Source organism: Haematobia irritans, chromosome 2 (assembly GCF_050003625.1).
Source record: "Haematobia irritans isolate KBUSLIRL chromosome 2, ASM5000362v1, whole genome shotgun sequence".
Lineage (NCBI taxonomy): Eukaryota > Metazoa > Arthropoda > Insecta > Diptera > Muscidae > Haematobia > Haematobia irritans.
The window spans coordinates 222,074,495-222,087,969 of NC_134398.1; the positions used below are offsets into that span (position 1 = coordinate 222,074,495).

The following is a 13,475-nucleotide window of genomic DNA, read 5'->3' on the forward strand; positions in this document are numbered from 1 at the left end:
CAAAACGATTTCACAATTGTAGAAAAATATTTGGGCCAAGCTGAGTAAAATTATAAATTAGCACCCCCAAAGTAAATAATGGATAAAGATTTATTTTTTAATTTTGACGTTTCGCTGTGTTTTTTTTTTAACAGTGATGTAAACACAAAAAAGAAAATACTGAACCGAATTCGAAAAATTCCAAAAATAATCAAAATCAATTAGCGAGACTGATTCCAAATCTAATTAATCTATCTATATCTCATGTGCTATCCAAGATTTATATTTTCTTGAACTGGAACCTTTAATGCACTAAAATACAACTTACAGTTAGAAACAAAATTTCTCAACCGTTTTTCTTGGCTAATTCCATTACAAGTTAACCCTGAGACTGCATTCGATCCATGGAACATCAATTAAGTAATTAGCAAAAGGCAAACTTTGGTTTTGTAACAAATTTAGCCATGCTTGTCAAACTTCCGTATATTTTTCCCATTATTTGCAATCATTCCTGAATGCGTAGCACCGAAAAATAAAATAAATAAAAACACAAGGGATTTAGTTTTTCTTTTCAATGATGTTTCAATAAAACGTAATTTTATTGAATTTTTGGGAGATTATTATTTACCTTTTACAAAACAATCGTTGGATGGACGTAATCCAGAAACGAATAATAACAAAAGCTTAGACGCCGCAAGACGGTAATGGCGCGACTCGTTAGAAAAATGTAACGAATTGTGCTGAAAGCACAGAGCTGCATCCAGAGCTTAGGGTACATTTCCTAACGAGGGGGAAATTGTTATTTTACAAGATTTTAAGTCCCCATCTAACGAATAAATTTTGACCTTACGAATTTGAACTTAAACATTCCGCCCGCCTTGCAACATCCAGCTATGTTGTAATTGAAATTCAGTAATTCATAGAATATTACATATGTACAATATATTGATATCAAAATAAATATAAAATGCGTTGTCAGTATCATTTTCAAATTGAGCATTTTTTTTTTTTTTTTTTTTATTAGTTCTTTTAATTTTTTTCAAACTTCATTCTTTCTTAACTAAATGCTCGTAGAGCCGTTGACCCGGAGGGTCTGCAGTGTCTGGGTTATTGGCCAGGATGACCTACGACACATATTCATGGTTGACATTGCCCTGAAATCACCCAGCCGAATATCGTCAGCTGCGCCAAGGGGAATCCCGGACTCGAAAACATTTGAGGCTTAATAACCCTTGCGTATACGTCGGGCCCCAGGACCAACCCCACCCCGGAAGGACGGTAAAACCTTGGGTCGGCCAGCTGGAGACACTCGAAATGTTCCCGTATCGTATCTGGAGCCGACGACGATGGGGTGACAACACGGGTCAGGTCTGTTACCCGGGCAGAAAAAACCAATTTACTTTCTGCATTGTGTCGGGAGACAGCAACAAGCGGACAAAATGCGTCATGCGACGTCATCGCTGAGACAAGCCGTAGGCTGAGAGCTAAACTACTACAAATCATACTATACCCCGCACACGGGTCGAGGACAGCTCGGACAGGAATTCGACGATCGGACAAGACAAGCAAGAGGACTATAGTGGGACCAAGCGTGACGGTTGGTTGTAGAACCAACATCGGACCAGATATGGGAGCGGTATTCGTGATACAGTACGCGGACGAGTTAACGGACGAACTTGACTTGGACTTTCTCGTCGACAAGGTTTGAGCGGAAGGACGTTGTTGCTGGTCAAATGAATGTAGCAGCGTATGGTGGCTATCTCCACATTCGCGGCACCTCTCGCGACTATTGCAGGTCGATCGCATGTGAGACCTGCCCAGACAGTTTGAACATACCCGATGCAACACTACAGTGCGCAATCGTTGCTCCAAACGCATGTTCAAAAATTTGCGACACGACCTGAGATTGTGACTTCGCCTACACAACACACAGACATTCGAGTGCACTCTTTTATTCGCACCTGAATTCTTTTGGGCAGTCCCCGTAGGGGATGACGATGGTTTGGCTACGTTGGTTGCGGATACGTCAGCGGGAGCCGTATCAGCCCCCGACGGAGGGACAACTTTCTGCGTCGGTACTACCCCTTGTGAAGAGGCGACGACTGGGGTCATCCCGACGTCAGGGACCTGCTCGATGGCTGGTAACGGCTCGCGAAGAACCGGTGCAACATTATTTTCTAAAATCTCTTTTTCCTCATCGGACATCGGGACGTCATCCTCGTAGTCAGGGAGAGTCTTAACAATTTCCCTCATATTTTCCATTGTACTGCGAAAAGAAAGATGACGCTTACTATATGATCGATCGAAAACTATTCGGTCAGTATGACCAATTTTACCACCGGTCGTCTTACAACACCGTTTGCCGTTCTCACGTCAGCAACTCTAACGCGACCGTCAGATCCCGGGTGGACGTCATCCACACGACCTAACTTCCACGATGTAGGAGGCAATTGTTCATCACGAATTACTACCAAGTCCCCTACTTCGATATCACGCTGCGGAAATTTCCATTTATACCTTTTCTGTAAGCCTTTCAAATATTCATCTTTCCACCGTAAGCAGAACTGTTGCGACAGCGCCTTCATTTTCCTAAATCGATGCACCAAATGAAGTGGTGATTCCTCCTCTAACTGTTCAGGAGGCGCCAAGATCGGAGATCCTACCAAAAAATGGCCGGGCGTAAGTGCCACCAACTCTTGAGAACTTTCACTCATCGGGCACAACGGCCTAGAATTTAAACAAGCCTCAATTCTCGAAAGAACAGTCGAAAACTCTTCAAATGTATATTTGAATCCAGATGCATGTTTCCTAAAATGCGTCTTGAAGCTTTTGACAGCAGCTTCCCAGAGACCACCCATATGTGGCGCCCCGGCAGGGATAAACTGCCAGGAAAGCTGCTGAAACTGGTATGCGGAACACACCTTATCACGTCCCTCCTTAAGAACACTTCTCAATTCTTTTTCCATTTCGCGTGAAGCGCCTACAAAATTTGTACCATTATCCGAAAAAATGGTCTTGGGACAACCACGCCGAGATATAAATCTGTGAAAGGCAGCCAGAAATGTTGTCGTAGACAAGTCTGATGTGGCTTCCAAGTGTATGGCCTTCGTCGAAAAGCATACAAAAACGCAAACATAACCCTTTGTTATCTTACATGCGCGCCCTATAAATGACTTAATTTCGAAAGGCCCCGCAAAATCAACGCCAGTCGTAGTAAACGGTCTGGTAAGTACAGTTCTCTCCGGTGGGAGAGCCGCCATGATCTGCGTACAAGACTTCTTCCTATCCAACAGACACCGTTTACACCGGTTAATAGTCGATCTAATCAAAGATGTTAAACGAGGAATCCAATACTCAATCCGAATAAGACGTAGAACCAACTGGTTTCCTCCGTGAATAGATATGTCGTGAACATATTTCACCAGTAACCTAGCGAATCTACTATTATACGGCACTATAATTGGATGTCGCTCACTATACGAAAGGGTAGGACACCTACTCAAACGACCATTCAACCTCATAACCCCCTCCTCATCCAGGAATGGATTCAATGACAACAACGAACTCCTGGAACCTAACGGTTTCTTTTCCATCAAACAACCGTACTCATCTGGATAATGAGCCCTTTGAGAAAGAACAGCTAGACGTAATCTCACTGCCTTTAATTCGGTTGCCGTCAACGTCGTGTCGTGATACACATTTCGACTAGCATGTGAATAATGGGTCCTTTGATAAAACCTAAATATATACGCGATGACTCGTAGAGCCCTATCTAACGAAGAAAATCCCTCTAAAATGTCCTCATAGTTCGTAAAAAACGATGCGTGAGTCTTGACCGCCCGTACCTCAACGTCAGTCTCAAGAGGGGTCAAATCACTAATATCCCACTGAGAACTAGCTGAGCACAGCCACTCTGGTCCATGCCACCAAAGCGTTGAAACTGCCAACTCTGCAGGCGACACTCCGCGACTTCCCAAGTCGGCCGGATTGTCCTCAGAACGAACATGGTACCAATTCTGTCCCCCAGTATTCTCCTGAATCCTACATACGCGATTCGCAACGAAAGTAGACCACGTAGATGGCGTCTTTCGAAGCCAAGAGCGGACGATCGTAGAATCCGTCCAACAATAAACACGTCGAAATTCAATATCTATCTCCCTGGCTACAGACTTGTAAAGTTCTGAGGCCAAAACTGCCCCACAAAGCTCCAAACGTGCTCCTTAGTCTTACAAGATAGCAAATGGGTGAAGATTTGTCCCTGCGGCGTAACCACACGAACATATACTACCCCCGCGTATGCTTTTTCCGAGGCGTCGGAAAAAACATGTAATTCTACCTCACAGTCTGTGGAGTAATTGACCCATCGAGGAATACGAACGTGATTCACATCCTGATAGGTCTCGACAAACTTTCGCCATTGTCGCTCTGTTTGTAACGGAAGAGACTCGTCCCATCCTATCTTATCCAACCAAACCTGTTGCATAATTATCTTCGCCACTATAATAACTGGCCCCAGCCAGCCAACAGGGTCAAATAGCCTAGCTATAGCCGATAACCTCTCTCTTCGTAAACCGAGATTTTCGCTCAATCGGTTTCATCTCAAAATAAAACAAGTCTAACTGCGCATTCCACCTAATACCCAACGGTTTCGAACTACTGGCCTCAACAAACTCCAGTAATTTGGCGTCAACCAAATGGTCAGCCGGAAGCGATTCTAAAATGGCTAGCTCATTAGAAGTCCACTTCCTCAGTTCGAACTTTGCCGATGATAGTACTCTAATCAATTGGTCCCTAGATTCAACAGCAGTATCCACGTCATGGTATCCTGTCAAAACATCATCCACGTACATGCACCTTCGTAGAATATGTGCCGCGTGGGGATAGTCATCTTCGGAGTCATCGGCCAATTGCAATAACGTCCGTATAGCTAAATAGGGAGCACAATTCACTCCAAATGTCACGGTCTGCAGCTCATAGTCTTGTACATCTTTTTGTGGGGAGTCCCTAAAGACAATTCGCTGCAGAGAAGTATGGGCCGAATTTACCCTAATTTGGCGGTACATCTGTGTGATGTCGCAATTAAAAACGTATTTGAAAAATCTCCACCTCAAAATCAAATGAACCAATTCCAATTGTAATGTGGGTCCCACATAAAGAATGTCGTTCAGACTTTTACCATTTGAGGTCTTATGCGAAGCATTAAAGACAACTCGAAGTTTGGACGTCAATTTGTCCGGATTGATTACCGGGTGGTGTGGCAAATAACACACAGTTTGATCTGCAGGAGAAGTCGACGACACTGGTCTCATATGTTGCAAGTCCAAATATTCTTTAATCACCCCGTCATACATTAATTTTGTTTCAGGCTTTCGTAAAAGCGAAGCCTCACCACGAATAAACTGCTTCAAACAACTTGTCCGCGAATGTCCAAGCAAGACTTGTCCCTTTAATTCGGGTTTTATCGGAAGAGTCACTACGTATCTTCCATCGGAATCCCTATATGTGGTATTCTTAAAATTTTCTTCACAAAATTTATCTGCGGGAGAACAAATTGCCCGTCTTGGTAAGTCCTCTAATTCCCAAAATCGAAGAAGAGTCTTGTCAAGACCATCTTCTTCCATAAATTCAACAGTCGTTGAAAAAACCGTCACATTAGAAGTGGGAATTGAACCAGTAATGAGCCAGCCGAAGACTGTCTGTTGAGCAATCAACGAACCTAAAATACCAGACTGAACCCCCTGTAATATAATTCTGGGATACACGTCTGCCCCCAACAATAGATCAACCGGACGACTATCGAACAGATTAGGATCAGCTAAACGCAAATTTGGCAAACGTGACATATAATTCCGACTCACTTGGAAAGACGGTAAATTCCCAGAAATCCTAGGCAGGACCAACGCAGTCGCCTCTACCAAGACCGATCCATCTATGGGTGACCCTATACTCAGAGGGCAAATACCTCGAGAAGTTATCGAAACCGATTGATTCACGCCCGATATCGAAGACGTCGCACTCGTTATCGAAATCCTAAGCAACTTTTGCATTTTTTCGGTAATAAAGGAGGCTTCCGATGCTGGGTCAATAAGAGCCCGAGCTGGGTACGTCATACCCTGATGAACGATGTTCACCATAGCCGTCCCTAATAGTACCGACCTGTTCTGGGAAACATGAAATACTTGCCTGGCCGAAGTGCCAGACACGATTCCAGACGAAGTGGAAGGCTGCGGGTCAATCAAACCGCTAGAATCCGTAGGACGAGCGGCCGAAACCGTCGAAGACGTAGTCGCCACATTCGTAGAATGGGAAGAATCGCGATGAAGCAAAGTATGATGCCTTCCTTGACACTTCTCACAACTGCGAGATGTAGCACAGTTGTTAACGTCATGTCTACGAGATAGACAATTGAAACAACAGCGGTACCGTTTCACAGCAGTCAACCGATCATTCACAGAAAGATTCCTAAATTTCGGACAAACACGAAGATGATGGCTTTGTCGTGGACAAAGAACACACATCTTATCGACGGAATCTCTAGAAGAATGAGAAGTGTATTGCGAATTACGCGACCTAGATGGCGAAGATTTCGGAGCTGCATTCGTAAAATGCGTTCGCAGTTTCCTGCCATCAGTTCTCCTCGAAGCATCGATACCCTTCAAATCGCGCAGACACGTGAGTGTCTGAATCCTTTCCGTAAGAAAACGATCCATGTTCACCCAAGACGACAACGCAGACTTATCACTTATACCCTGTTCCACAAAGTAACACTAATCTTCGGTAGACGTTGCACACACAAATATATCAAAATCGGATCCCAATCGTTCGTAGGAACGTTATTCACAGCCATCGCCGAAATACATGCATTTATACCACGCTGCAAGTTCTTCAACCCAGAACTTGTCTCGGTGTCTAAGACCGGAAGGTCAAAAAGAAGCTTCAACTGATTGCTGACTAAAATTCTCAAGTTGTCATAAGTTTCCTTTAACGTCCTCCAAGCTAACTCGAAACTTCTATCAGTGAGAGGAAATCTTCTTACAACTTCACGGGCGTCGCCACTAGTCTTTTTGAGCAAATGACACAAGCGCTCAATATCACTCAGACGGGAATTTTTTACATAAACAGCAGTAAACAAATCCCTAAATGTTGGCCAAGACTGAAAGTCACCATCGAAAACCTCAATATCGCATGGTGGTAACGCCAAACTATGGACCGCACCATGGTCAACACCTAACAAAAGAGAATTTCCCGATACATCCACATTACCAGAACGAGCAGAAATATCCGCCACATCGGCCTGCAGTATAGGAGTTGACGCCCTATGAACGGCTTTCAGACCGTCTATTTTCCTTTCGATAGAGGAAACAATACTAATATAGGCATCATAAGTTGCCTCATACTTGCCGTCAGCAGATTCTACCTTTCCCTTATCTGAATCTTCCTGAAGATCGTCTAAACACTCCTCATACCTCTCTTTCACTTTCTCCCAGAGTGATTTCGCCTCTTCGACCTGAGCCCTTAGAGAATAAACATCTAAATTCTCCTCCTTCAAAGAACTAACCCGTGTCCCAAACTTCACAACCGCATCAGCGGCTCTAATGAATCGCGCGAATGTATTAACTGGCATATTGAAAATAATTTAGCGTCACAAAAATTCACAAAAACTCGTAAAGTATGTGAACACGCACTTATCGACAGCGAAAACTGGCCGAAAAATCAATAAATTTGCACAAAATGCCCAAAAATGCAAAAACAAAAATTTACAAAATTTTTCTTTCAGTGTATCAAATTCTCACACTGCACCAAAATTACCACAAAATTTCTTGAAGTGTAAACAATTGTTCGTAAAACAACCACTTCAAAACTTAAAATCAAAAATTTCAAACAATTTGTAAAATATTGGACTATTTTTCTCTCAGTGTAGAAACAATTAATTTTCGTTCAGTGTACCGAATCACAAAATATTTTCCCCTTGTACAAAAAATAGGCAAATTATTCAAGTTGAATTCAAAAAATCTCAAAATTCTACTAAAATTTTCAAACTATTTCTCTCAGTGTAAGAATGAATTTACGAAAATTACGCTCAGTGTACCGAAGAATACTGACTGCCGCCAATTTGTATCAAAACTTCACACACGAAAACCAAATAATCAAAAAAAAATTCAACAACTTATAAGAAATTATAAAAAAAAAATGTCTGTAAGACCACATGTAGGGTGTACGGACTGTAAAATACACCTCTACACTTCCACGACAAATAATCTCCCCAAAAAAAATTAAAAATCACAAATAATAAAAAATATAGAAATAAAAATATATATACGTAATATATACGATAAAATAAAAATTATACGATCGTACCGGACCGCCTGTAGGGTGCACAGTGACCAAACCGATAATTTTTACTAATGCGCGTAACGCTAATGGGTCATACAACACGAAAACCCAAAAAACTCAATTTCAAAAATTTTTATAATTTTCCTCAAAATATTTACGACTCGCGGCCCCGTGAGGGTTAACAAATAAACCAAAGAAACACAGCTCAAAAAAAATATGTATGTATATACGTGTGTGTATCACTGATCATACGTAGGTATGTAATTCAAACGTTGACTGCAGTGACGATTGATGTTTGTTTACAATAGTAATACGACCAACAGAGCCTTTGGAGTCTGCGTGTATTTTGTTATTGTTTTATTTACTTCAAGTTAAAGGCAACGTAATTGCAAATAATGTTTTGAAGTAAATAAGCACTGTCAACGTTTAAATTCACCACACAACACCAATATATACAATAGATTTTTCACTTTTTATTTTGATTATTCTTTCACTTGAATATCATTTAACAAAACGAAATCAAACAAACGAAAGAAATGTGCGTACGTATGTAGCAACGAATGTGTGTTTTTAGAAATGCAATTTGCCGTCGGCAAAACGAAATAATTGAATCAATGTTGTAAAACGACCGCGGTTTAAATTTAAAACACTCGCGATTTGCTCAATTATTTTAATAAAACACTGACATACGCACCTGTGTGTTGATAAATAATTATTTAAATAAATTTTCAATATAAATCCTTCACAAATATGGCTGCAAATGGCTGCTTTTTGTTGTTGCTTCACAATGATGAGCACTTTCCTTTGGAAAAGAAAAAGAAAACCCTTTATTAATTGCTGTAAGCAAGTATCCGGCTCGATTGGACCAATGAATGCGTAGCACCGAAAAATAAAATAAATAAAAACACAAGGGATTTAGTTTTTCTTTTCAATGATGTTTCAATAAAACGTAATTTTATTGAATTTTTGGGAGATTATTATTTACCTTTTACAAAACAATCGTTGGATGGACGTAATCCAGAAACGAATAATAACAAAAGCTTAGACGCCGCAAGACGGTAATGGCGCGACTCGTTAGAAAAATGTAACGAATTGTGCTGAAAGCACAGAGCTGCATCCAGAGCTTAGGGTACATTTCCTAACGAGGGGGAAATTGTTATTTTACAAGATTTTAAGTCCCCATCTAACGAATAAATTTTGACCTTACCAATACTAAATAAGGTTTCCAATGCTCATACCATTTGGACTGCAGTATTTAATACAAACAAACGCACACACACATACTTGGAATTGTGGTAAATGATTCAATATCCTCACCTCATTACCTCTTAGCCATCATATCATCCTTGATTTTCCAAAAGAAGAGCATATGGCAAAAAAGCGAAGAGAAATTCTACGGAGCGTATAAAAACTGTATCACGTATGGTTTCTCTATTAAATAATATGCCAAGTCTCAATCAAAATACTTCAGATGTCAATTAGAAATTGCTTTGGTGGCTTTGTGCTTTCATGCAATCATTCGCGCTTGCGCACTCAACGGTCAGCCAAGTAGCCAAACAGCTAGCCATGCAGCCGTTCAGCCTACATGAATCAGGTAATGCTGGCATTGAACCATCTAAGATTTCTATTGGAGATAACAGCAATCTGCTTGGCAATCATATTGTGATGCTCGTTTACTTTTTTCTCGATCTCCCCATTTCGAGAAAAAAAGGTGAAATACGAGACCACAAAAAGAAAAAGAAAAAAAGTGGCTAGAACATGGTCTATATGTGATGAGATATGACATATGATGAGAACTGGAAAATGTTAAACAAGTTAGGAACTATTGAAAATGAATAGGCGAAGCAAAATAAGAAAAACAACGCAACGAATTGTAGCGAATCTTTATAGACGTAATAGGAATGAAAGCGCACAACAAAACCAACAACAACAACTCACAAAGGCTAGCGCGAATTAAGGAAATCGCTTAATGAAGTTCCCGTTGCAACAAGTATGGGATGAATGCCAACTGGTAAACGGCATAATTCACTAATACCCAGGAACAGAAATTTCAAAAGAATGGTTTAGATTCCCAAAAGAGTGATAAAACCCGGGGTTTTTCAAAGTCGGTTTTCTCGGCTTAAAAAAACGACATTTTTTCACAATTCGGTGGACAGCGTTTTCGAAACAAACAATCGGCATAACTGGTTCAATCGGTTTTCATAAAAATATATTATTTTGAAAGGATAATCTAATTTTATTGCCCGAAAAATCGACGAAAGAAGTGATTCGAATATATATGGAAAGTTGGGCCTGATTTTTTAATTCAAATATATGTTTTACCTATTGGGAAATGTTTTCAATGCAGTTTATACAAATACTCGGATGCATTTGTCTAAATTTGGCATTGGCAATTTCACAAAAAAAAAAAAAATAATAAATAAAAAAAAAAAAATGAAAATTCGTTTATGTTTTACAATTTTCGACGTGGATTAACTCAACAATAATGCATAGATGAACTTAATTCAATGTTTGGCGATAAAGCTTTGTCAAGGACCAGTTTTTATCGATGGTATAGAGAGTTGTAGTCGCGATTGCCGCAGTTGGTAGAATTCTACAAAAAATGGTAGATTTTTTACTGAATTCTTGATGTTTTGGTAGATTTTTCAAAATATTCTTCTCCACCTAACAGAAGTTTCACAAATTTTTCATAGAAACCCCATTTTGACAACATTTTATATAGAAATAAAAATTTGACAAAATTTTTTTATAGAAATTAAATTTTTTATAAAAATAAAATTTTGACAAGATTTTCTATAGAAATAAAATTTTAACAAATTTTTCTATAGAAATAAAATTTTACCAAAATTTTCTATAGAAATAAAATTTTCACAAAATTTTCTATAGAAATAAAATTTTGACAAGATTTTCTGTAGAAATAAAATTTTAACAAATTTTTCTATAGAAATAAAATTTTAACAAAATTTTCTATAGAAATAAAATTTTCACAAAATTTTCTATAGAAATACAATTTTCACAAAATTTTCTATAGAAATACAATTTTCACAAAATTTTCTATAGAAATAAAATTTTGACAAAACTTTCTATAGAAATAAAATTTTGACAAAATTTGCTATATAAATGGGAGCCACCGTGGTGCAATGGTTAGCATGTCCGCCTTGCATGCACAAGGTCGTGGGTTCGATTCCTGCTTCGACCGAACACCAAAAAAATTTTTCAGCGGTGGATTATCCCACCTCAGTAATGCTGGTGACATTTCTGAGGGTTTCAAAGCTTCTCTAAGTGGTTTCACTGCAATGTGGAACGCCGTTCGGACCCGGCTATAAAAAGGAGGTCCCTTGTCATTGAGCTTAACATAGAATCGGGCAGCTCTCAGTGATAAGAGAGAAGTTCACCCATGTGGTATTACAATGGACTGAATAGTCTAAGTGAGCCTGATACATCGGGCTGCCACCTAACCTAACCTAACCTAACCTAACCTTGCTATAAAAATAATATTTAACAAAATTTGTTATAGAAATAAAATTTTGGCAAAATTTTCTATAGAAATAAATTTTGTACAAAATTTTCTAAAGAAATAAAAATTTGACGAAATTTTCTATAGAAATAAAATTTTGACAGAATTGTTTATAGAAATTAAATTGTTTATAAAAAAAAATCTGCAAAAATATTATATAGAAATAACATTTTCACAAAATTTGTTATAGAAATAAAATTTTGACAAAACTTTCTATAGAAATAAAATTTTGCAAAAATTTTATACAGAAATAAAATTTTCATAAAATTTGTTATAGAAATAAAATTTTGACAAAATGTTCTATAGAAATAAAATTTTGACAAAATTTTCTATAGAAATAAATTAATAAATTAATAAATAAATAATAAATTAAATGGAAATTGAAATTGAATTGAAATTGAAATAAAATTTTGACAAAATTTTCTATAGAAATAAAATTTTGACAAAATTTTCTATAGAAATAAAATTTTCAGAAAATTTTCTATAGAAATAAAATTTAGACAAAATTTTACAGAAATAAAATTTGAGAAAATTTTCTATAGAAATAAAATTTTGACAAAATTTGCTATAAAAGTAAAATTTTGACAACATTTTCTATAGAAATACAATTTTGACAAAATTTTCAGTAAAAATAAAATTTTAACAAAATTTTCTATAGAAATAAAATTTTGACAAAATTTTCAGTAAAAATAAAATTTTAACAAAATTTTTTATAGAAATAAAATTTTGACAAAATTTTCTATAGAAATAAATTAATAAATAAATAAATATTAAATTAAATTGAAATTTAATTGAAATTGAAATAAAATTTTGACAAAATTTTCTATAGAAATAAAATTTTGACAAAATTTTCTATAGAAATAAAATTTTGACAAAATTTTCTATAGAAATAAAATTTTGACAAAATTTTCTATAGAAATAAAATGTTGAAAGAAATTTCTATAGAAATAAAATTTTGACAACATTTTCTATAGGAATAAAATTTTGGCAAAATTTTCTATAGAAATAAAATTTTGACAAAATTTTCAGTAAAAATAAAATTTTAACAAAATTTTTTATAGAAATAAAATTTTGACAAAATTTTCTATAGAAATAAATTAATAAATAAATAAATATTAAATTAAATGGAAATTTAATTTAATTGAAATTGAAATAAAATTTTGACAAAATTTTCTATAGAAATAAAATTGTGACAAAATTTTCTATAGAAATAAAATTTTGACGAAATTTTCTATAGAAATAAAATTTTGACAAAATTTTCTATAGAAATAAAATTTTGACAAAATTTTCTATAGAAATAAAATTTTGAAAAAATTTTCTATAGAAATAAAATGTTGAAAGAAATTTCTATAGAAATAAAATTTTGACAAAATTTTCTATAAGAATAAAATTTTGACAAAATTTTCTATAGAAATAAAATTTTGACAAAATTTTCTATAGAAATACAATTTTGACAAAATTTTGTATAGATATAAAATTTTGACAACATTTTTTATAAAAATAAAATTGTCACAAAAGTTTCTATAACTTCAATATAACATTTCTTTGGAATTAGACTACATTTTTTAAAATAACCCCATGAATTTGATCAACAACATCAAAATAAGATTTTTTAATTTGGTAGAGTTTTGGTAAAATGTTTTTC

General features: G+C 36.6%; 2 protein-coding genes across 2 annotated transcripts; both read right to left on the reverse strand.

Moving 5' to 3' along the window:
* Window positions 1-536: 536 nt before the first annotated feature.
* Window positions 537-9,279, reverse strand: LOC142227158 (uncharacterized). The gene is made up of 2 exons (XM_075297545.1): window positions 9,008-9,279; window positions 537-2,245 (listed from the first exon to the last, which is right to left on the reverse strand). The coding sequence occupies exon 2, from the start codon at window positions 2,239-2,241 to the stop codon at window positions 1,117-1,119; it is 1,125 nt and encodes a 374-aa protein (XP_075153660.1). The 5' UTR covers window positions 2,242-2,245; window positions 9,008-9,279; the 3' UTR covers window positions 537-1,116.
* On the reverse strand, window positions 2,289-6,689 carry LOC142225297 (uncharacterized). Its single transcript, XM_075295073.1, has 3 exons — window positions 4,619-6,689; window positions 4,193-4,476; window positions 2,289-4,064 (listed from the first exon to the last, which is right to left on the reverse strand). The coding sequence occupies exons 1-3, from the start codon at window positions 6,687-6,689 to the stop codon at window positions 2,289-2,291; spliced, it is 4,131 nt and encodes a 1,376-aa protein (XP_075151188.1).
* Window positions 9,280-13,475: the final 4,196 nt, after the last annotated feature.